General features: G+C 38.3%; 1 protein-coding gene across 4 annotated transcripts in view; it reads right to left on the bottom strand.

Annotated features, from left to right (window-relative positions):
• STK31 (serine/threonine kinase 31) overlaps positions 1-26,555 on the bottom strand; it is a 128,994-nt gene that overhangs the window by 80,598 nt on the left and 21,841 nt on the right. For all 4 annotated transcript variants that reach the window (XM_008960039.5, XM_063605647.1, XM_055115782.2 and 1 more), the window contains exons 5-8: positions 24,523-24,597; positions 22,594-22,752; positions 15,999-16,357; positions 14,816-14,990 (exon numbers count right to left, since the gene is read on the bottom strand). In XM_008960039.5, the coding sequence (XP_008958287.1) occupies positions 14,816-14,990; positions 15,999-16,357; positions 22,594-22,752; positions 24,523-24,597 (768 nt within the window). The remainder of the gene's footprint in view (positions 1-14,815; positions 14,991-15,998; positions 16,358-22,593; positions 22,753-24,522; positions 24,598-26,555) is intronic.

Below are 26,555 nucleotides of genomic sequence, written 5' to 3'. Positions count from 1 at the left end.
ACAGATTTGACTGCTCTAGGAACTTCGAATAAAAATACTACATGCAAATATGCCTGTATTAATGTCAAGCAACAACTCCCTTTGGCACAGGGAGTATTTTCTAAGCAATAAAGAGAGACATTTCATAAAGATAAATGGGTCAATTCATCGAAAAGATCCAACAATTCTAAATGTATATTTGCATAATAACAGAACTTTTTTTTAAAAAAATCACAAAATCTAATAGAACAAAAGGGAATAAAACAGACAAAACTACAATAATATTTAGATTTCAGTACTTCTCTCTCAGTAGTTGATTGAATAAGTAGAGAAAGAATCTGTCAGGGTCTAAAAGACTTGAAGTCCACTATCAACCAATTCAGCCTAATATTTATAAAACACTTCACCCAACAGCTATAGGATACACATAACTTTTAAAAATGCATGAAACATTTCCAGGCAGACCATATGCTGGGTAATGAAACAAATGTCAATAAATTTAAAAGGACTGAAACCATTCAGAGTATGCTCTCTGATATCAATAAAATTAAATTAGAAATCAGTAACAAAATATACTGCAGGAACCACTGAGTATTTATCCAAAAGAAAGGAATTAACATGCACTCCTAAGTTTATTGCAGCACTATCACAACATCAAAGACATGGAATCAACCTAAGTGTCCATCAGTGGATCAAGAAAATGCAGTATATACAATGGGATACTATTCAGCCATAAAAAAAGAATGAAATCCTGTCATTTGCAGCAACATGGATGGAACTGGATGTCATTCTATTAAGTGAAATAAGCCAGGCACAGAAAGAAAATATTTTACATTCTTGTTAATATGTAGGAGCTAAAAAAAGTTGATCTCATGGAGGTAGAGAGTGGAATGATAGATACCAGAGGCTAGGAAGGATGTGGTAGGGATAGAAGAATAAAGAAAGTTTGGTTAATAAGTACAAACACGCAGTTAGATAGAAGGGACAAGTTCTAATGTTTGATAGCAGATGACTACAGTTAATGATGTATTGTATATTTCAAAATAGCTAGAAGAGAGGTCTTGAAATGTTCCCAACACACAGAAATGATAAATCCTTGAGGTGATCGATATCCTAAATACCTACACTTGATCATTACACATTCTAGGCATATGACAAAATATCACACATACACCAGTAAACATATACAAATACTATGTACCAAGAAAAAAATAAAATGTATATTGGGGAAATCTTCAAATTTGTGGAAATTAAGCAACATGCTTCTAAGTAGCTCATGGTTCAAACTAGGATTCACGAGGAAATGTTGTAAATATGCTTCACTAAATAATAAACAAAACATATCAAAATTTGTGGTTTGTAAATAAAGCAATGCTTAGAAAGAAATCTTTATCTCTAAAAGTATATTACAAAAGAACAAAAGATTTAAAACAATAATATGGGGACTTCAGGTTTTGGTTTCACATGTAAGGAGCCTGGAAGTCACTATGCCATCCTAACACATATTAAAAAGCTGAACAAAGTGGAAATCAACAACTTTTCTCAGATCTGTAAGAAAAGGTGAGATAGGTAGGGTCACTGGGAAAACTGCTACTCCTAAAATTAAACAGACAGACAGGGATACAGAGAATCACAACATACTGGAACAGAAATTTCTACAGGAAGCAGTGCCTAGATAGGAAAACCTGGACTGCTGACAAACTGCTGGAAACTAGGTGTGGGCAAGACTGAGAGTTGAAAGCTCCAGGGGCATCCAGTCATGGGGGCCCCCATGCTTTTGTGAATTTTACCTCCAGGAGCTAGATCAGGTTCTCACAGTAAATACAGTATCATACATATCATCGCAGTAAAATCCCCTCATGTTTCCAGCAGTGGGAGGGGAAAACAAACCATTTTGAAATATCCCAGAGCACTCTGTACTTCTTAATAAGATCTACCCTGAAAAGAAACCAGTTAAGCAGAGCCTAACCTGCTGAGGTTTCATCAAAGCCTAACTGACCTGGGGGATGGAAATATCCAACTCCAGCCAGCTCTATCCTTCCACATGGGAGGAGGTAAATACCCAATTCCATCCTACTCTAGCCATCCTATCCCACCTAAAGGGGGAGGAAAAAATTGAGAAATGCTTGTGAATTCACAGGCCAGAGGCATAGACTCACAAAAAGACTGAGACCTAATCACAGGACTATACAACACATCACTCCCGCGTACATCTTACAATTACATTATTAAAGACATATTTAAACCAATTGCTTTTTTACCTGATGTATCATATACAGTTATCAAGAAAAAATTACAGCTAGGCACAGTGGCTAATGCCTGTAACTCCAGCACTTTGGGAGGCTGAAGTGGGTCAACTGCTTGAGCCCAGGAGTTCAAGACCAGCCTGGGCAACATGACAAAATGGTCTCTACCCCAAAAAAAAAAAAAAAAAAAAAGCAAAAATTAGCCAGGCATGGTGGTGCACACCTGTAGTCCCAGTTACTCAGGAGGCTGAGGTGGGAGGATCACTTGAGTCCAGGAGGTGGAGGTTGCAGTGAGCCAAGATCACACCACTGCATTCCAGACTAGACAACAGGGCAAGACCCTGTCTCAAAAAAAAAAAAAAAAAAAACAAGAAAAGAAAAGAAAAGAAAAAATTACAAGGCATACTCTAGGGCAAAAACTACAGTTTGAAGAAAGAAAACATTCAGAACCAGATGTAGACGGGATGTTGGAATTATCAGACAATGAATTTAAAACAATTATGATTAATATGCTACACATCATAATGGAGAAAGTAGATAGCATGTAGTAACAACAGACGGGCAATGTAAGCAAAGAGATGGAAATCCTAAGAATGAACCAAAAAGAAATGTTAGATATCAAAACACTGTAACGGAAATCAAAAATGACTTCAACATCCCTCTATCAGAAGTGGACAGATCTAGCATGGAAAAATCAGTAAAGATACATTTGAACTCAACACCAATAAATTGGATATAATTAACATCTATAGTGTACAGTTGATAATTAACATCTACAGACTACAGCTGACTCTTGAACAAAGCAAGTGTTAGGGGTGCCAACCCCCTACAGTCTTGAAATTTTATGTATAACTTTAGATTCCACAGAAACCTAATTACTAATAGCCTACTGTTGACCAGAAGCTTTATTGATAAGACAAGCCATCAGTTAGCAAGTATTCTGTATGTTATATGTATTATATACTGTATTCTCACAGTAAAGTAAGCCAGAAAAAAGAAAATGTTATTAGGAAAAGCATAAAGAGAAGATATATTTACTATTCATTAAATGGAAGTGGATCATCATTAAGGTCTTCATCCTCCCTCATCTTCACATTGAGCAGGCTGAGGACAGGGAGGAAGAGAAGAGGTTAGTATTCCTATCTCACCGATGGCAGAGAGGGAAGAAGTGGAAGGGGAGGCTGGAGAGGCAGGCATAACTGATGTAACTTTTATTTAAAATATCCACATATAAGTGGACCCATGTAGTTCAAACTCATGTTCAAGGGTGAACTATGCTTCACCCAATAACAGCAGAATATACATTCCTGTCAAGATCACATGGAAGATTCACCAAAATACGCCACCACATTCTGGGCCATAAAACACACCTTAACAGAGTTAAAAGAATAGAAACCGTACAATGTCTGCTCTCAGGCCACAGTAGAATAAGCTAAAAATCAATAACAGAAAGATAATTGAAAAAAATCTCAAAACATGTAAGGATTAACCAACATTACTAATAACGCATGAGTCAAAGAAGAAATCTCATGACAAATTTAAAAATACTTTCAAGATAAAAATACAACTTACCAAAATTTGTAGAATGCAGCACAGGCAGTGCATTGACAAAAATTTACAGCATTGAAATGCGTATATATTAGAAGTGAAAAGAAACTAATATTAATAATCTAAGTTTGCTCCTTAGGAAATTAAATCTCCTTTAGCAAATTAAATCTTAATATGCAAAAATAGGAAAGTATAAATCAATCGATTTGAAAACAGGAAATCAGGAGAGAAAAACCAACAAAACCAAAAGTTGATACTTTGAAAAGATGAATAAAATTGGTAACACTATAACCAGGCTAATAAAGAAAAAAAAGACAGAGGACACAAATTGCCAGTATCAGAAATGAAAGAGAGGGCATCAGTACAGATCCAATGGAAATTAAAACTTAAAAATATTATGAACAACTCAAGTCCCACAAATTTGATAACCTAGATTAAATGAACTAATTCTTTGAAAGACATAATCTGCCAAAGCTCACACAAAAATAATCTGAACAGGCCGGGCGTGGTGGCTCACACCTGTAATCCCAGCACTTTGGGAGGCCAAGGCGGGTGGATCACGAGGTCAGGAGATTGAGACCATCCTGGCTAACATAGTGAAACCCCGTCTCTACTAAAAATACAAAAATTAGCCGGGCATGGTGGCGGGCGCCTGTAGTCCCAGCTGCTTGGGAGGCTGAGGCAGGAGAATGGTGTGAACCCAGGAGGTGGGGCTTGCAGTGAGCAGACATCGTGCCACTGCACTCCAACCTGGGCAACAGAGTGAGACTCTGTCTCCAAAAAAATAAAAATAAAAATAAAAAATAATCTGAACAGACTTATTTCTATTTTTAAAATTGAATCAACCATTAATAACCTTCCAAAACAGAAAATGTCAGGCCTATATAAGTTCACTGGTAAATTCTACCAAACATTTAAGGAAAAAACTATACCAATTCTCAGTCATTGAATAGAAGCAGAGGAAATACTTCCAAACTCATTCCATGAGGCCAGCATCACCCTAATACTGAAATCAGAAAACAACATTACACAAAAAGAAAGCCACAAACCAATATATGTCATGAACATATATGTAAAAACCCTCCAAAAAATTAGAAAACTGAATCCAACAATGTATGAAAAGAAACATAGTTGATGCCTGAACAACACAGGTTTGAACTGCACAGATCCACTTACAAACAGATTTTTCTCAAAAAGTTACACAAGGTGTGCCTGCCTGGTACACCTTGTATAACTTTTTGAGAAAAAAAAGTAAAAATTTTAATTTATTTTAAAATAATTTTAACTTATTTTTAAATAAGTTAGTAAGTTAAATAATTTTAACTTATTTTAAAATTAAATAATATTAAGTTAAAATTATTTAACTTATTTATCCCTCCACCTCTTCCATCTCTGTCACCTGTGAGACAAGACCAACCCATGCTCTTCCTCCTCAGCCTACTCAACATGAAGACAATGAGGATTAAGACTTAATAAAACGTAAATACATTTCTTCTTCCTTATGATTTTCTTAATAATATTTTCCCTTCTCTAGATTACTTAATTGTAAAGATACAGTATACAATAAATATAACACACAAAAACGTGTTTGTTAGATTAAATTATTTCAGACAGGGGCTTCAAGATGACTCACTAGAGGCCACTGTTATTTGCCTCCTTCTGAAAAAAGAGCCAAAATAGCAAGTAGATAATCACACTTCAAATAGATCATCTAAGAGAGAAATGGGACTTCAACAGAGAAGTGACAGGAAACACATAAAGGAAGGAAGGAGAAAGAAGAGAAGCAGCCTTCTTGGCTGGGAGCCTGGACAGGCTCCTCAATGCATAGAAGGGGTAAATGAGAGACCCCAGTGGCCCATATTCTCACTGCAAACTCCTGCAATTCTAGCCACGAAAGGGACCTTTGATCCTCATGTGCTCTGAGACACAGAGAGCTGCCCAGAGACTACACAAGTATATTGCTCCACACAGGGAGCTCATGTTGGGTCCCATACACCCACCCACCAATCCTAAGCAACTACAGCATGCTACCATTTTGTGTGCCCAGCCCCAAGTACACTGCATCGTGGTCTAGGGCCCAACATCCCCTACAACTCCACAACCCTGGAGCAAAGCTGACATCTCCTGCCCACAGCCACCACTGCAGCTGGCTGCAAGTACCCGCGAAGAGGTAGGAGCCACTGGCAGCAACCCTGTTCCCTACGGCAGAGGAACAGCCATACATCTTGATTGCCCTGAGGAAATGCTATCCTGCTTGCAGCCACCACCACTACTGGCTGCTGCTGCCACAGAATCAAAACACAAGCCACTGGCAGCCACTCTACGCACAAGAAGGGCAACCATGCATTTTCACGGACCCAGAGGAAAGGCTACCCCATCCCACAACCACCATTGTTACTAGCTGCTGCCACACCTGAGGCCAAACTGCAAGCCACTGGCAGGAACCCCAACCCCACCAGCAGAAGGGTAGCCATGCATCTTCACATGACCCAAGGGAGGGCTACCCAACCCAGAACCTGAGACAATGCTAGCTGCTGCTGCCACCAGTGTCAAAGTGTGAGCCATTTAAAGTGACCCCGCTGCCCTAAGCAGCAAAGCTGCTGCACATTTTCACACACCCAAAGGACAAACTTTCCCACCTGCAGCTGCTGCCCTTGCAAACTGCCACCACTGGAGCAAATGTAAGAGCAAAGTACATGTTCACCAGCCACCTCCACACATCTGCCGCCAGTGAAAGCAACCTCACCCTCCCCAGTGACAGGGCTGCAAAGCAACCACTGCCACCCCCACTCAAGCATTCCACTGGAAACCTGGGCATCATCCTGCACCTGCCTACCACAATCAGAGTCTGCACTCACCACCTGGACCTGAGGACAGGTCCACTCTACCCAGCTCCATAACCCCTCTCACCAGTGTCTGAGCACACCACCCAAGGCCCTGGGTATCACCCAGCCCAGTCCACCATTGGTACCTGAACACTCCTCCCAAGGGCCTAAGGTCAGGCCTACCCAACCTGCCACTACCAACACAGCTGGCATCCACTTGCACATGCTACCTGTGGGCCTGACTGACCCACTCAGCACATCACAGCCAGCACTAACACCAGTGTAGACCACTTGGAAAGCACAGGGTTGTCAAGCCATTGCTACTATCACCCACATCGTGCCCACTGCCTAAGAGCCCAAGAACACACTCACCTGTCTGGCCCACCACTGCTGCTACTAGCACCCAAGCAAGACTCCTGGAAACCCAAGCATTGGCCAACCTGGGCTTTCTAACAGTAGTGCCAGCATGTGCTGTCCTGGAAACCAAGGACAAGCATACTTGGCCTGGCATTGCCACCATTGGGATCTGAGGACTGGCAAACATGGCATTCCTTTACCCAGCAAAACTTCTCCGCAGCCCCCACTAACAACCACACCCTAAGCCATTGAGGAAATCACAAACACCACTGACTATTCACATCCAAAGGAATCATACAAAGACTATGCTACTGCATGAACCCAGAATTAAAGCCAAAGGGCCCTACCCAACCAACACCATGGGTACATCTTCAGGAAAAGATCCTCCCCTACAAAATTATTTCCAAAAAATTGGAAGAAGCAACTGTTAACACCCAATGCACAAATATCAATGTAACAAAAGAAACATGAGAACACAAGAAAATATAACTCCAAAGGAAGTTAGTAATTCTCCACCAAAAGATCATAATCAAAAAGAAATTTTGAAATTCCAGATGAAAAATTCAAAATACTGATTTTAAATAAGTTCAGTGAGATAAAAGATAATTCTGAAAAATAATATAAAGAAATCAGAAAAACAATTCAGGTTATAAATGAGAAATTTACCAAATAGGTATCATTAAAAAAAAAAAAGAAATCCTAGAACTAAAGGATTCACCGAATGAAATACAAAATACATTCTAAAGCTTCAACAATATACTAGATCTAGGCCTGGCATGATGGCTCACGCCTATAATCCCAGCACTTTGGGAGGCTGAGGCAGGAGGATCACTTGAGCTCAGGGGTTGAGAAGAGCCTGGTCAACATAACAAGACCTCATCTCTAATAAAAATTTAAAATATTAGCTCAGCATGGTGGCATGCACCTGTAGTCCCAGCTACTCAGGAAGCTGAGGCAGGAGGACTGATTGAGCACAGAAGTTGGAGGCTGCAGTGAGCTGTGATTGTGCCACTGCACTCCATCCTGGGCAACAAAACAAAACCCTGCCTCAAAACAAAACAAACAACAACAAAAAATACTAGATCAAACAGAAGAAAGAATTTCAGAACTTAAGACTTTTGAACTAACCCAGTCAATCAAAAATTTAAAAAAAGAACAAAAAAGAATGAAAAAAGCCTACAAGACATATGAGACACCACACTGCAAACAAATATTTGAATGTTCAATGTCACAGAAAAAGAGAAAAAAAGGGATCAAAAACTTCTTATATTTAATAAAATAATAGCTGAAAACTTCCCAAGTCTAGCAAGAGATTTAGAGATTCAAATAAAAGAAGTTCAGAGATGTCCAAACAGATAAAATTCGTAAAGGTCTTCTCCACAGCATATTACAGTCAAACCGTCAAAAGTCAAACACAAAGATATTTCTAAAAACAGAAGGAAAAAGGCGTGTCATCAATTATAAGGAAACCCCCATCAGATTAACTGTAAATTTCTCAGTAAAATCCTTACAGGAGAGAATGAAACAATATATTCAAAGCGCTGAAAGGAAACTGCTAGTCAAGAATACTATATCCAGCAAAGTTGTCTTTCATGAATGAAGAAGTAGTAGTCTTTCCCAGGCAAGCAAAAGCTGAGGGAATTCATCAGCACTAGACCATCCCTACAAGAGATGCTTAAGGGAGGGCAATACACAATCTGTGATCATAAAAACACATGAAAGTTAAAAACCCAGCTGGACACGGTGGCTCACGCCTGTAATCCCAGCACTTTGGGAGGCCGAAGTGGGCAGATCACCTGAGGTCAGGAGTTCAAGACCAGCCTGGCCAACATGGTGAAACCCCATTTCTACTAAAAAGTACAAAAATTAACTGGGCATGGTGGCAGGCGCTTATAATCCCAGCTACTCAGGGGGCTGAAGTAGGAGAACTGCTTGAACTTGGGAGGTGGAGGTTGCAGAGAGCCAAGACCGTCCCATTGCACTCCAGCCTGGGCGACAGAGCAAGACTCTGTCTCAAAAAAAAAAAAAAAGTATAAAACCCACAGAGTAAAGCAAACACACAAGTAAAAACAAGAAACGAATCAAATGTTCCCACTACAGAAACACACCAAACCACAATGATAAACAATGAGTGAGAGAGAAAATAATCAAGATGACCAACTAGATAGTGTGTGCCTTTTCCACAGGGAAGAATCAGAAATAGTTAAGTAGACACATTTTGAACAAAGAATGAATATTTGGATTCACCAGAGAAGAGAGAGAAAGCCCCAGAAGTAAGAAAGGAGAGGGTTTGAGGAAGCATGCCTAGCCAGAAACCAGCTGAGAGCTGGGAAAGGCTACTGTACACAGGGAAACAGTAAGAGAAAAATCCCCAGAGCTCTGAAACAAGCATTTACAACATTGGCTATAGGAGAAACCCTCGATCCACTAGGGCCTCACACCTCACATATGGAGCTGCCTAAAGATCACACAAAGACATTGTTCCAGAAAAGGAATCCACACAGAATCCTACAGGCACCCAAGTCTGGAGCAGCCTCAGCAGGGAGCCACTTTAAGAGTTTAGATACCAGGGACCTATAGACATGGCTGCAGCCACTGTACTGCTCCAAAAAAGGAGAGGAAGAACAAGCATGCCCAGGCACCCCCAGGAGGATACTTGTCACCCTGCTACAAGCTGCTGTTGAGACTGAGACATAAGTAGATCATACTCCCTACATCTTCTTGCTCATGCTGCTTGGCTGGGTGGTGACTCATTCTCTCTAGCCCCATGCCCAAGGCACCATTTTCTGAGTTCAGTGCTGGGCTGAGTCCTGCCCTTGGCCTGAGTTTGGGCTGACATGGCCCCAGTCACTGCCCAGCAAAGGACCAACAGGGAAACCAGGCTATCCCACACATATCTATAGAATACCCACAGCCCTGCAATGGGCTGCTGTGAAACTGAGACACAATCAGACTACACTTCCCACAGCTTTCTGCCCATGCTGTTCACCAGGGTGGTGCCCCAGTATCCCAGGGCACAGGCCAAAAGTGTCACTTTGAGAGTTTAATTCTGAGCTGTGGCCCAACTTTGGCCTGACTTTAGGCTGACATGACTGCAGCTGCTGCCCAGCCAAGAAGGGGCAGAAAAGCCAGGCTCTCCTATGCACACCTGGGACAACACCCAAAGCTCTGCTATAGGCTGCTGTGAGACTTAGACTTGAGTAGAACACACTCCCCACTGCTTCATATCCACACTGCTCACCTGAGAGGGGCCCCACCCTCTCTAGTTACAATACTACAGATGGCACCCTTATGAGAGTTTAGAAACATTGTTTGATGCCTGGCAGCAGTAGCCACAGCAGACATTCTAGTCTCTGGTCAGAGACTGGGGCACCTGCTCTGGAACAAAGGAGTCTCTTTGTTACCTGTGTCCCTAAAATTATTGGTAGAGCTTGATACTAGGTGAAATATCTGATTAATGATAGTTTGATCAGCCAATCTTGATGAGGGTGATTCAGGTTACATGAGAGTATACATACGTCAAAATTTATCAAGTTCTACACAGTATTTGTGCATTTTTACTATATGTAAATGATATCTCAATATAGCATTAGAAAATAATATTTCCTAACCCTATCAATTAGACATTCTATAACCTAGAAGCAAAGACTAAAGCAATAGCTATATATATCCCTAGCACCCAAAGTCTGGTATCTAAATACCTCTTGACACTAAAAAGAACTATAGCTTGGAGAAATAACTTTTCCAGGATTAGGGTAGGAAATGCAGATGAGTATGGAACATCTTGTGACACCAGAAAACAAGGAAGCTATCAGACTACTGGAATCACATCAAAAGGACAGAGCAACAACTTAAAGAGACTTCCAAAGAGTATAAGATGGGCATCAAAAAGAATAATGGCTGCAGTGAATTAAAACACTCAAATATGTTTAAAATTCATTAGTTCATAATAATACTTAAGGAGAACAAATAACCCTTGCTGGTCAACACTGGACAATCCTGGGGAATAAACTTATTTTTCTGAAAACATGTACATATAAAGGGAATGAATAAAGTATTTATCTTGCCTTTACTGAACAAACTAGGCTTCAGCATGACTAAATAGTTGAAATTTTCCAGCTAAGAAATACAGCACCTGGCCAAAAAAAATGATGAGTTAATGTCCTTTGCAGGGACATGGATGAAGCTGGAAACCATCATTCTCAGCAAACTATCGCAAGGACAAAAAACCAAACACCGCATGTTCTCACTCATAGGTGGGAATTGAACAATGAGAACACATGGACACAGGAAGGGGAACATCACACATCAGGGACTGTTGTGGGGTGGGGGGAGTGGGGAAGGATAGCATTAGGAGATATACCTAATGCTAAATGACGAGTTAATGGGTGCAGCACACCAACATGGCACATGTATACATATGTAACAAACCTGCACGTTGTGCACATGTACCCTAAAACTTAAAGTATAATAATAAAAACAAAAAAAAAGAAATACAGCACCTGATGAAAACATGCTTGCAGACAACAACCATCGATGGCTGCAAAAATCATTAGGTCACAGATCAATGAAAAACTTAATAATGGTGATTTATCCATTATGAATATCAGCTGTTATGATGTCAAAAGGACACAGCAGCTAATTTAAAAAGACTTCAAAGGGGATAATGTGTGCATCAAAAAGAAAAAAAATGGCTTCAGTGGATTAAAACATGTCAAATGTGTTTAAAGTTCATTAATTTAGCAAGGCATGGTGGCTCGCCTGTAGTCCCAGCAACTCTGGAGCCAAAAAAGGAAGGATTGCTTGAGCCCAGAAGTTTGAGACCAGCCTAAGCAACACAGTAAACCCCGACTGTACAGAAAATACAATTCCATGCTCGTGGACAGGAAGAATCAATACCATGAAAATGGCCACACTGCCCAAAGTAATTGATAGATTCAATTCTATTCCCATCAAACTACCATTGACTTTCTTCACAGAACTAGAAAAAACTACTTTAAATTTCATATGGAACCAAAAAGAGCCCGTATAGCCAAGACAATCCTAAGCAAAATGAACAAACCTGGAGACATCACACTATCTGACTTCAAACTATACTACAAGGCTACAGTAACCAAAACAGCATGCTACTGGTACCAAAACAGATATAAAGATCAATGGAACAGAACAAAGGCTCAGAAATAACATCACACATCTACAACCATCTGATTTTTGACAAACCTGACAAAAACAAGCAATGGGGAAAGGATTCCCTATTTAATAAACGGTGTTGGGAAAACTGGCTAGCCATATGAAGAAAACTGAAACTGGACCCCTTCCTTACACCTTATACAAAAATTAACTCAAGATGGATTAAAGACTTAAATGTAAAACCCCAAACAGTAAAAACCCTAGAAGAACACCTAGGCAATACCATTCAGGACATAGGCATGGGCAAGGACTTCGTAACTAAAACACCAAAAGCAATGGGAACAAGAGCCAAAATAGACAAATGGGATCTAATTAAACTAAAAAGCCTCTGCACAGCAAAAGAAACTACCATCAGAGTGTACAGGCAACCTACAGAATGGGAGAAAATTTTTGCAATCTGTCCATCTGACAAAGGGCTAATATCCAGAATCTACAAGGAACTTAAAATAAATTTATAAGAAAAAAACAACACCATCAAAAAGTGGGCAAAGAATATGAACAGGCACTTCTCAAAAGAAGACATTTATGCGGCCAAAAAAACATATGACAAAAAGCCCATCATCACTGGTCATTAGAGAAATGCAAATCAAAACCACAATGAGATACCATCTCACTCCAGTTATAATGGCGATCATTAAAAAGTCAGGAAACAACAGATGCTGGAGACGATGTGGAGAAATAGGAACACTTCTACACTGTTGGTGGGAGTATGAATTAGTTCAACCATTGCGGAAGACAGTGTGGCAATTCCTCAAGGATCTACAACAAGAAATACCATTTGACCCAGCAATACCATTACTGGGTATATACCCAAAGGATTATAAATCATTCTACTATAAAGACATATGCACACATATGTTTATTGCAGCACTATGTACAATGGCAAAGACTTGGAACCAACCCAAATGCCCATCAATGATAGACTGGATAAAGAAAATGTGGGCTGGGCACAGTGGCTCATGCCTGTAATCCCAGCACTTTGGGAGGCAGAGGTGGGTGGATCACCTGAGGAGTTCGAAACCAGCCTGGCCAACATGGTGAAACCCCGTCTCTACTAAAAATACAAAAATTAGCCAGACATGGCAGCGGGTGCCTGTAATGCCAGCTATCAGGAGGCTGAGGCAGGAGAATCGCTTGAACCTGGGAAGCAGAGGTTGCAGTGAGCCGAGATCATGCCATTGGGGATATAAATAAGGCAAGTTTGAGTTTAAAAAAGAAAAGAAAAGAACACACAAAAATTAGCCAGGAATGGGGCACATACCTATAGTCCGACCTAGGCAGGAGACTGAAGTGAGTGGATTGCTTGAGTCCGGGAGGCAGAAGTTGCAGTGAGCAGAAATTACACCACTGCACTCCAGCCTAAGCAACAGAGCAAGACTGTCTCAAAACAAACAAACAAAACCAAAATACTCTGAATGAGATTTGGGGAGCTTCTGGGTTGATAAACACATCCATGACCTGGGAGGGTGGCACACTCAGAAAGGGCATGTACCTCCTGCCCCAGTACCTTGCCTTATATATATCTTCCATTTATTTGGTTGTTTCTGAGTTATATCCTTAATAATAAAACTGTAAGTATAGCACTTCCGTGAGTTCTGTGAGTAGTTCTAGTGAATTATCTAACCTGAGGGAGGGTCATGGGAAACCCCGAATTTATAGTGGGGGGGTAGATATGCAAGTAGCCTGGGGACCCCATTTGTGGCTGGCATCTAAAGTAGAGGCAGCTTTATGGAACTGAGTCCTTAACTTGGAGGGTATATGCTAAGTACAGGTAATGTAGTGTCAGAATGGAGCTGAATTATTAGACACCCAGCTGGTGTCAGAGAATTGGAGGAACTAGTGCAGGAACAACAGATCTGGTGTTAAACACATACACACACACACACACACACACTTATCACACTGTATCCCTGGGGGGGAAAAATTTCTGAACTAAAATCTGAGCAAATCTGGAGACCTGATTACCATAAAAGAAGACACACGTGGAGATCAAGAATCCAGTTAAGCAACACAAGGAAACAGATTAAAGCAATTTAAGAGAAATATCAACCAAAATGCAATGTATGTGCCTAACTGGGATTCTGATTGGAGAAAACTACAATCAACATGCCTACAATCATGTGGCATTCATGACACAATATGGCAAATTTGAATACTGCCTGGATATAAATAATATTAAGGAATTATTGTTTACTTTTAAGTATGAATAGTATTATTATGGTTTTTTAAAGTCCTTTTCTATTAGTCATACATACTGAAGACTATGAAATAATATGAATGGGACTTCTTCTAAAATAATCCAGGAAGTGTAAATTTTTAAAAAGATTGGCCATATGTTATAATTGTAAAAACTGGGTGATGGGCACATGAGAATTAATTATTCAAGTCTCTCTCCTTTTAGAATGTTTGAAAATTGCCTTAGTTGAAAAGTTTTTAGAACATAAAGGGAAACGTAAACGAGAAATTATTAAATTTGCAAACATCCAGTGAAATCCAAAGATGATTAGTCTGGAGTATATGAAAAAAAATTCACCTATAAACAAATACAGGGATTAGCAAAGGAGAGAATGAGGTGGGGAAGGAAAGGAAAGTGACAGAAAAATAAATAGCAGCAGATGAGTACACAGATTTCCCAGTTGGACACTCTTCACCTTAAGCCACTGAACATACCTGCAGCTCCTGGGCAATCTGCTCTACTTTCAATTCTAACGCCTTATAACTTTCGAGAAGAGCGTCCTTCTCTGTTTTAAGTTTTTCATTTTCTTCAATCAGTTTCTGGTCCTGCTTAATTTTTTCCAGGCTGACGTTAGACCCTAAATTAAAGTCACCAACAGCCAAACTTTCCCTATAAAAACAAATTCATTTATTTTGACAAACAAACTGTATAAGGCTGACACAGAAAACAAATCTAAGTTATCTTGGTCCTTTTATGCCACAATATATCTGAAAGTTAATTTTGAAAACTAAAATATTTATCTAGTTCATAATATTAAAAAATAATTTAATACAAACAAGATTTTATAACTGAAGTTGTAATTCAATAATGCCTCTAATTCTCAAAAAAAAATATATTCCAACTTCTTCATAGCACTATCAACTACAGAGAACAAAGTAAAAAGCATTTCTGTATTAGTTTTTTTCCAATCCCTCCTGTGATCCCCCCCCGTGATCCCCCCGTCCTGTGATCCCCTGTGGTCCCCCCGTCCACCGCCTCCCACCCCCATTTGACAGTTTAGCTCCTAAAGCACTGATGAGATCCCATCAAACAGCTATGTCATCCAAGATACAGCATCATGGCTTGGACCATGATATAGAAGAATGTTTTGATACACATAAATATCAAATCTGGATTTCTGCTTCAAGTTGATGATTTAAAATTATCTAAAAAGTAAAGTATTTGGAATAATCAAACTCCATCACAAGTTTTCACAAGAAGAAGAAAGAGCCTCACTTTTATTAAAAAAGTAAAGGCAATTTCCTGAAACTCTTTAAAATATTCCTAAAGCCATAGGAAGAACTTCAAATCTTATCTGAAATTCTGACTTTGCCTGAATAATTCAGATTTAGGAGCAGATTTTTATTTTTGATAAGTGTATTCCAAATAGTTGGCATGAAAAGTTGGTATGTAAACTTTAAAATAATTCAGGAATTATTTTTCTTACAAAATAGCTTTTAATGAAAATATCCCTGCTAAAGCAGAGAGGAATACATTTGAGAAAAACAGAAATATCAGCATCATCCCTTAAAATTACTGACACAGTAAAGGATTCCAAAAGCATAAGCCTTAACTTCTATTCTACTATGACAGGGACCTCTACCATCAATTAGAAATTAGTGAAGACTAAATTCTTACTTTGGAAATGTTATAAGATTGCCTGCATCATTTTCATCCTTCAAGTCAAGAGTCATTTTCTCACTTAAGTGCCCCTTGGGCCTGCTGAAGGTTGACTGGTTTGATCTATGCCCCCACAAAGGAATGGGGCTTTTGAGGTTCCTGAGAACAAGTTGACCAGGATCCAATTTTTTTTCCTCACAGATGTCAGTTCTGGAAGCAAGTCTGCATTTCTCTGCAAATCCTTTCTTAAGCACCTCTTCCCCTATATCCACACTGCCATACTCAGCCTGAGCAATAACTGTTCCATCTTCAGAGGTTGCTTTAATTCTCATTTTTATTTCCTTTTCAAAAATCAAGCTCCCCAAAAAGGTTGTGCCCTAAGAAAGAAGAAAACATAAACCAGCTACACCAACATGTTTCTCTTCCCTTATTTTGTTCCTACCCATTTTTTCCAAGCATCATATTTCTTCATTCTAAAATTTCTATATTACTTTGCTGTTGGCTATAATATGCAAATATGCATCTCCACGTATATGAATGTATTCCAATTACACACTTGCTAAAATCAAGTAGCGCTAAATACTTGTATAGGCAGCCACCTTTATAAATCTAAAAATGTATACTAAGTAAATATCCTAGAATAGTTTTTTTTAACCCAGCAGATTACATTGATTACTTTGGCCCCAACTAAATATAATGGTCTCCTGAAAAGCAATAACGCATAAAAATGAATCTCTGATATCTAGAAAAGGTACTCGATTTTACAAAACTTTAAAAGTTTTAGAGGCAGAGTCAGGAACTCTGGTTTTAAAGCAAGACGAGCAGAAGCAAAAAAAGCCACAAACCGAAAGCACAAAATACGAACAAATTCTTTAAAAATCAACAAACTGAAATTATAAAATGTGAGGTGTCACAAATACATATTCAAAACTTTGTTTTTCTTCTTTTTTGAGACAGAATCTCACTCTGTCGCACAGGCTGGAGTGCAGTGGCACAATCTCGGCTCATTGCAACCTCTGCCTCCCCGGTTCAAGCGATTCTCCTGCCTCAGCCTCCCCAGTAACCGGGACTACTGGCACACACCACCACACCTGCCTAATTTTTGTATTTTTAGTAGAGATGGGGTTTCACCGTGTCAGTTGAGCTGGTCTCAAACTCCTAACCTCAAGTGATCCGCCCACCTCGGCCTCCCAAAGTGCTGGGATTACAGGGGTGAGCCACCGCGCCTGGCCTTCTACATTCAAAACTCTCTTAAATAGACTTTTGCTTAAAAGGGCTACAACTGTACAACTGGCATATGAGAAATTAGGTGCTTGCTAACTTTGAGCTACGGAATATCTATCAATAGAACTAAGCAAAGATATACCTAAAACATATTTGGGATTGGAACATATTGAGACTTAATTTTAATAAGAACTTATCTACTCCTCCATAAAACTGTAATTACTAAAATTACTTTGACACAATCTAACTGCTCTTCCCAAATTTCTCTAGGTTATTTTCCTGAATTTCACCCTGTGCATACTATAAAGGAAATTAAAAGTAAGTATTCTTTTTTGCAATATATAAAGCATAAATTTAAAACACAAAATGGGTAGGTACAGCTCAAATTTACTGGTTCACAACTTCCTTGAAATAGGGACATCATCTGACGAAACGTATCTCTCTTAGAAGGTGGAGCTGTATTTTTAGCTACATTCCCACTCTATAAATATGAAAAACAATATAGTTTATGCAAACAAAGCAAACCAAATAAGACATCATACCTGTAATAATCAGACAAACAAGAGTGTAAAAACACACTAAAAACCACAAAATACAAACCGGTCACATTTTTAAAAGAAATAGGGGGTGTGGGGAAGTCAAGGTTCAAGAAACTAAATAACATTTTTAAGAACTATTTTCTCTTCAACTACACAGTAGTATAGAGGGTAAAATTGAGACCAATGTAGGAATTCTTAACCTTTTTGTGGCCATGGGGCTCCTTTATCAGTCAGATGAAATCTTTGGACTTTTTCTCAGAATGTTTTTAAATGTATGAAATACATAGGATTACAAAAAAAATTATTTCATTGGGACACATTTTTTTTTAATTTTTTTATTTTTTGAATGGAGTCTGGCTTTGTCGCCCAGGCGGGAGTGCAGTGGCGCTATCTCGGCTCACTGCAAGCTCCATCTCCCAGGTTCACACCATTCTCCTGCCTCAGCCTCCCAAGTAGCTGGGACTACAGGCACCCACCACCATGACCAGCTAATTTTTTGTAGTAGAGATGGGGTTTCACCATGTTAGCCAGGATGGTCTCGATCTCCCGACCTCGTGATCCGCCCACCTCGGTCTCCCAAAGAGCTGGGATTACAGGCGTGAGCCACCGCACCCAGCTGACACATTTATTTTAACAACAAGTTGAGGATACCTGGGCCTAGAAGGATGCATCTGAAGGGGCAGAGAAGGAGACTCAAACTACATATGCTCAAGAATCACCAACTATCACTACCCAAAAAAAAAAAACAAAGAATTTTTTAGATGGGGTCTTGCTATGTTTGCTCAAGCTGGTCTTGAACTCCTGGGCCCAAGCAATCCTCCCACTTCAGCCTCCTAAGTAGCTGTGATTACAGGCACACACCCTGTGCCTAGCTGAAAAAATAATTTTTTAAATCCACAAAACACGAAAATACTTTAGGTTAACAAACACGCAGGTTTTATAAATTTTTCAAGGCATAAAATTCCTATAAGAAAATACTTAAGGTTAACAAAAACACAGGTTTTATAAATTTTTCAAGGCATAAAATTCAGAAATACACACATTATATCAAGAGGTTTGAATTCACCAAGAATATCAAAATAAATAACAAATACAGTCCAGAAGTTATCACCAATCAAATGGGATCAAGCAGGCAAAGCTAACAACCTCAAAATATAACTAACTGAAATATATGTTAGGATTTTAATCAATTAGATGTAGTTTTCCAGTTAACCTCTTTCACATAAAAACCCTTGGTTTCAACTCTTATTATCAAAAGTCTATCTAAAATTCAAGAACAACTTCTGCCCCTAGGAAGTCTTTGAAAATTATTGCTTGTATATGTGGAATTATTAATATTTCAAGAAACCCTGTCTTTGGGCAATACGTGAATTCAAATGGAAATAACCTATTGTCTACAAAAGTTTCAATTACCTAAAGCTGAATGTTCTAAAGGTCCATTACTCCTTGCATAGAATTTTTATGCAGAAATCTAATTTTAGATTTCTCTCTGAATTCAAATTCATTTTAGTTACAGTCACCAATCACAATTAGTATGAAGTGGTTCAAACAGATTCTCCCTGAATCATATATAATCATAAACACAGAACCCTGAACTTGAAATAAAATCTGAGTCTTCCTCAGTTCCAACTAACAAAAAGAATGACAGAGTATATGATACATGGGTGTTTTAATACTATACCAAAAATATGTATGTTTTCTCTTTATATATAATACATATAAACATTTAATTTTTATCATAAGAAATATATTTTCCACTAACCCTTATGAGCTGGAGATATATACCTGCACTTAAAAAATATATTTAGGCATTTAAAAGGTACAAAACTTAACTTTTTTCTTTTTTTTTCAGACAGGGTCTCACAGCCTTGACCCCTCAAGCTCAAGCAATCCTCCCACCTCAGCCTCCTGAGTAGCTGGGACTACAGGCATGCGCCACCATGCCCAGCTAATTTTTTTGTATTTTTTATACAGACAGGGTTTTGCCATGTTGCCCAAGCTGGTCTCAAACTCCTGGACTCAAGCCATCCACCCACTTCAGCCTCCGAAAATGCTGGGCTTACAGGCATGAGCCACCACACTGGGCAAAACTTAACTTTTTAAAATAAATCTGGTCATTGGTTTAGAACATAAGGCTTTCAATCACTAAAAAAGATGAATGTCACTTTTTAGAAATATATTTCATTCTGTTTTCCAAACTAGTAAGCTTCATTCAGAAACAAGAAAGGATCACTTCCTTTCTACTTTATTCCTCTGAATTCTGCCTGTATATATTAGAAAACAAGCTAAAAGGCCTTTAAATTGTTAAACACAAATTCCAAGCTCTAGCTCTCATTCCCTTACTCTACATATAATTTTTAAAGTCAGGCATGTAGGAATAGTAATGTAATATTCTCTCGATCTTCAGCAAACTACCATTCTGAGTATCAATTCTGACTGTGCTGCAGCATAGCGTGAAAGTGTTAGTTAAAAAAATGTGAAGGAATTTCAGTGCCCAGGACACCTTCTGGAAAAGGGAAAGGAAGGAGGTATTTGTGTTGTTACTGAATCCCTGCTGTTCATCTATTTATTCAAATGTTAGATAAACTAATGCTCATCTAACACCTACCTGGCAGGGAAATTAGGCACAGAAAAGTGAATACTTATCTCTACCAAACTCACTAAGCTTGTAGGGGAGGAAAAAATCACAACTTTATAGGCTTTATATACGAAGTGACTAAAACACCACAGAGGACCGGGTAAGTGGGTATTAGCAAAGACTTCATATAGAAGATTAGAGTTGAGCTTTGGGCTGAGAATTAATAACTAAACACGGACTTTCTAAGCAGAGTTATTCAAGAATAGCTCATTTTTTTCCAGAAAACATTGTGTGCCAATTAGCTTAACTCTAATCAATGATCTTTTTACTGAAGCAAGCATCCAAATACAAATGTTTAGCCGGGTGGCTCATGCCTGTAATCCCAGCACTTTGGAAGGCAGAGACAAGGGGATCTCTTGAAGTCAGGAGTTCAAGACCAGCCTGGCCAACATGGTGAAACCCCACCTCTACTAAAAATACAAAAATTAGCCATGCGTGGTGGCTGGTGCCTGTAATTCCAGCTATCAGGAGACTGAGGCAGGAGAATCGCTTGAACCCAAGAGGCGGAGGTTGCAGTGAGCCGAGATCATGCCATTGCACTCCAGCCTGGGCAACAGAGCAAGACTTCAATCCTCAACCAAAAAAAAAAAAAAAATATATATATATATATATATAAATGTTTATATACAGTACCATATATAAAGAACCTTTGAAACATACAAAAACATTCTCAGCTGCAGTTTATTAATTCAGTTCTAAAATTAACTTTTTTAAATGTCTTTTTCCCCCGTGATTCATGTGTGTTTCAATCAACATAAATCTGTGCATTTTACTATGAAAAGAACAATAGACTTGAGTTCTAGGCCTAGCTCTTCCCTAATTAGCTTCACGACTTGAAGTCATTTAATTATTCTAGACTACAATTTCCCTATATGTAAAACGAAGTGAGAGCAGATAATATTCTAAGGTCCGTAAACAAGATTTTAGAGTTTTATGCATGCAAGAAATCCAAAACAAGCCTCCCCAACCTTGGTCAAAGCATTTATATTAAAGAAGAAAGTAACAAACTTTAGATTTTAAGCCAGAAACTTGTGGTGTAATTTTATAATATCTATATTTCATGTTTATGAAAGCCTGAGTTTCATGTACAGAAATGTTTTTTATAAGTAACTACATAGCAGACAAAACTATATCCAACACACCTACAAGATTCTCAAAGAAAAATAGAGGCAATTTTAATTAATTTCTTTATAATGCTTACAATGATTAAACTGTTTTCCACATGAGCTACTTGAGCTGCTATTATAAATAAGAATTACAAACCTGATTACTTTCCAATGTAGTATCTCTCACCAGCATTACCATTTACCAAAAGAATCATCTTTGTATAACAGATTTTAAAAGAGGTAGAATTCCTGTAAGACTACCCCTGAAATTATCGAACGTCTTCCAGAATTAGGTTACCAACCCAAAATTCAATGGAAAGTAATATAAACTAGAATCCACATAAGCAAAACATCCACTGCCAATTATTACATCAAACAGTATGAGCCTCTGCCAAAATAATACAATCTGATTAATTATAACCCCATTAATTTCAAATTTGTGGTATTTATGGCCAGGACTAGGTAAAGATCACTTTTATTTAATAAATACTTTCCCAAAACAATTATAGAAATAACTGTATTCATTATTTTCTCCATCATATTAGAGACTATCCTTGGCTGGGCGCAGTGGCTCATGCTTGTAATCCCAGCACTTTGGGAGGCCAAGGTGGGCGGATCACCTGGGGTCAGGAGTTCGAGACCAGCCTGGCCAACATGGTAAAACCCCAACTCTACCAAAAATACAAAAATTAGCTGGACATGGTGGCACAGGCCTGTAATCCAGCTATTCGGGAGGCTGAGACAGAAGAATTGCTTGAACCTGGGAGGCAGAGGTTGCAGTGAGCCGAGATCATGCTACTGCACTCCAGCCTGGGCAACAGAGTCAGACTCTGTCTCAAAAAAAAAAAAAACAAAAAGAGACTATCTTTTTAAACATTTACATCAGAAGAAACTATTTACATATATTATATATGTGTATGTCATTCTTATCTGTTCAATGTTTACCTAGCAAAGATGAGCATAAATATATAATTGCTTTCTAATTCCTATTTTTCACTAATTTATACAGACTTCTATATTAAAGTAAGATTTAACTACACCTACATTTTGTTTCAAGCACATAGTTTTACTTCCATTAGCAAAAATATTTAAAATACGTGACTTGCCTGATCAAACTGGGTAACTTCTTGATCAGAAGGAATGTGTAGTCCCCAAAGTTTATACTTTTTGGCAACACTAGAAAACTGCAGCTCCAAAGGAATTTCAACTATATCAGATCGATTTAGAATTTCAGTATTTCCATAGTCAATGTACCTCACCAGACACTGGAAAAAATAAGAGACAAATACGAATACTGACCCCAGATTAAATATTTCCAAAGAAACCACCAATTTGCTGCTCTCTGTTAATGACCTGTATATCAAAATAGCATTCTTATCTCAAAATGACAAAATACATTCAGAAACAGATTTCTAATAATATCTTCAAAATAAAAACAAATCCACAGTCCATGAAATTACAGTGATTTCTTTACTTGTTACTAGTTAAATTCCAACAGTACCATTTCTCATTAGGGTGCTTTTTGTTTTTAGACAGTTGATATTTTAAATAAACATCAGCCTATGAAGCTTACAGCCCTCTCCTGTTTCTCCTAATGTTAAAATCAATCAACATTCAATTCAATTTCAAGTTGGAAGGAATAAAATCTGAAAAGAAAGGCAAAGTTATCAAACTTCCTTTGACACAATTAAACTCACTCCAGGTAGACCATGTAAACTAATCAGATTCACCACCCTTACCTCCAGCTCTACATCTGTTTAAAAAGTAAAAAAGAAAAATAGTTATTACAAGGTCAAACATCATGCTGCCCTTTAATTTAAAAAATTAAAGCCAACTGAAAAACATATGTAAAATATCATCTCCAGTTGTCAAATTATGGGAGAAAGGTCAATTAGAAAGTTCCATTCCACTAAAATAAACCATTATCTATGACAGCAAAAAATGAAATTTTTTTAAACCAAGCTATTCAGAATATTAATCAAATTGTCACATCTTAGCATCTTATTACACCAAAGAAAATATTTCTGAAACATACATATTTTTAACTTATTCTCTTTTATCCTGAACCACTTTCCCAGGTTCAGTAAAAACATACATATTATAATTTTAAGCACAGAAAGCAGGTGTAGAAAAAACACCAAAGGAAATCTTACAGAGGTGCTTTCACACAGCCTGCAATATGCAACTGTCACCAAACAGCTATTCAGAATTCTGTCTCCCTAAATCCTCTTAAAAATCCTCCACAAATTCACAATGTAAAAAAAAAAAAAAAAAAAAAAAAAAAAAAGCTTAACACAAAGAAAACTCACCACATTTAACCCAGGCATAAGAAAGTGGCAAGCCAATCATTATTATTAACAATATTCACATCAACTAAATAAAAGATATACCTAACTTCAGAAGAATCAATCAAAATGTTCTTCTCCTACTTATAAAGCTTAATAAAATGAACATTTAAAAGTTACTCAAGAACCAAATATAATTATTAAGATCTGAGGTAGGCTGGGCACAGTGGCTCACTCCTGTAATCCCAGCACTTTCGGAGGCTGAGGCGGACGGATCACCTGAGGTCAGAAGTTCGACCAGCCCGACAAACATGGTGAAACCCCGTCTCTACTAAAAATACAAAAATTAGCCAATGTGTTGGTGGGTGCCTGTAATCCCAGCTACTTGGGAGGCTGAGGCAGGAGAATAGCTTGAACCTAGGAGGCAGAGGTTGCAGTGAGCCAAGATCGTACCACTGCACTCCAGCCTGGACGACACAGAAAGACTCCATCTCAAAAAAAAAAAAAAGAACTGAGGTAAAAAGAACTAGTCACCAAAAATAACCTACATATTATATAATCGATTCTTGAATAATCTGAAGTGATTATAAAACAACATGTTTTTTAGCAATTAATTTCTTCTGTGTTTTAATCACTGAACCAGGTATCAGTACTATGAATAAGCAATGAAGGCCTAAATAAGCATCAAATTTTTGAACCACAATAAATATTTCTTAAAGCAAAAAAAAAACTGAACACTTAATTTCCTGCCTTTTCAACGCTGATGATTTTCAGTACTTTGCATCTGTACCAACACTGATCTTCAGAAAATAATCCACCATAAATCTACAAAGAGAAAAGAAAGCAAAATTACTTGGCATTTAAAGCATGGTGAACAGATCAGAATAAAGGTCAGCATTTAAGCTCTTCTTATATGTCAATAAGTACTTTATATATAACTCATTTAATTCTCACAATCCTATCAGGCAGGTACTTTGTTTATACCACTATGTATCCAAAGACATAAACTAGTAAACTGCAGAACCCAGATTCAAACTTCTGACTTCAGAGTTCATTATGCTATTCTGAATCTCCAAAACGAGGAGGGAGGGGTATAAAAAGCAAAAAAAAAAGTTTTTAAGGCACAAGGATCAAACACTTAAAATCACACTATTATAATATCTGAGGCGATAATTGGTATAATTTTTTTAACATAAACATGGCAAGTACATGCCACGTAAGTCTAACTCTCAACTATAGTGGAATTCATATTTCCTACCAAGCAAGAAAGATTTCATACTTTTTACTTTACGTATAAGGACATAAGTCCTATTAAGTAGATAAAACTAAATTAGATAATATCTTTAATACTGTACTTTATTTTATATCTCAATTGAATGATGTTTAATAAAAGAATAAAGAGAAAATTTATGTACTTTCAATCATTTTCTTTTCTTTTTTTTTTTGAGACAGGGTCTCATTCTGTCGCCAGGCCTGGAGTGCAGTGCAGCAGTCATGGCTCTCTGCTGACTCAACCTCTCCAAGCTCAAGTGATCCTCCCACCTCAGTCCCCACGGTAGCTGGGAACATGGGCACGCACCACCACGCCTGGGCTAAGTTTTGTTTTTTGTTTTTTTTTTTGTAGAGGCAAGGTCTCACCATATTGCCCAGGCTGGCTTTCATTTTCTCAAACTTCAAAGTAGCCTTAGCACTACTGGCACTTGGGACTGGATGAGTCTGTGTTGAGTGGCAGAGTGGGGCTGTCCTCTGTCCTGTGCATAGTAAGATATTTACCAACATCCCTTCTGGCCTCTAGACACTAGATGCCAGTAGCACCACTTCCAGTTGTGACAAGCAAAAACGTCTCCAAACACTGTCAAATGTCTCCTGAAGGTGTCTATGATTTAGATGGATATCATTTGGATATCATCCACCAAATCTCATGTTAAAATCTGATTCCCAATGTTGGAGGGGGGCCTGGTAGGAGGTGACTGGATAGTAGAGGCAGATGCCTAAAAATGGCTTGGTGCCATTCTCGTGGAAGTGAATGAGTTTTCACTCATAGTTCCTAAGAGAACTGGTTGTTGAAAAGAGCCTGGCACCTCTTCCTCCCTTTGCTTCCTCTCTCACCATGTAATCTACAGACACTGGCTCCTCTTCACCTTCTAATATTTGTGGAAGCACCCTGAGTCCCTTGTTAGAGTTGTATAAAAAGCAAAAAGACTTTTTTTTAGAAGACACAGGCAACAAACACTTAAAATCATACTATTTTAATGTCTGAAGACATAATTGGTACAATTTTTTTAAAACATCAACATGCGAAGTACATGCCACTTAAGTCTAACTCTCAACTATACTATGTTGGAGCTATGCTTTTTGTACAGCCTACAGAACCATGAGCCAAATAAACCTCTTTTCTTTATAAATTACCCAGTCTCAGGTATTTCTTTACAGTAACAAAAATGAAGTAAGCCATGATTGGATTGGGAAGGATACAAAAATCACTGCAGGCTGATAACTACTTTTTTTGAGATAAGGTTTTACTCTGTTGTCCAGGCTGGAGTGCAGTGGCATGATCATAGCTCACTGTAGCCTCAAACTTCTGGGCTCACACAATCCTCCCACTTCAGCCTCCCAAATATCTGGGGCTACAGGCACACATACCATACCTAGCTTTTTTTATTTTTTTTATTTTTGTAGAAACAGGGTCTCACTATGTTGCCCAAGACTGGTTTTGAACTCCTGGCCTCAACCAATCCTCCTGCCTCGGCCTCCCAAAGTGCTGGGATTACGGGCATGAGCCC

Source organism: Pan paniscus, chromosome 6 (assembly GCF_029289425.2).
Source record: "Pan paniscus chromosome 6, NHGRI_mPanPan1-v2.0_pri, whole genome shotgun sequence".
Taxonomy (NCBI): domain Eukaryota; kingdom Metazoa; phylum Chordata; class Mammalia; order Primates; family Hominidae; genus Pan; species Pan paniscus.
The sequence above is the reverse complement of the archived record's forward strand: the minus strand, read 5'-3'. Positions and strand labels throughout refer to the sequence as shown.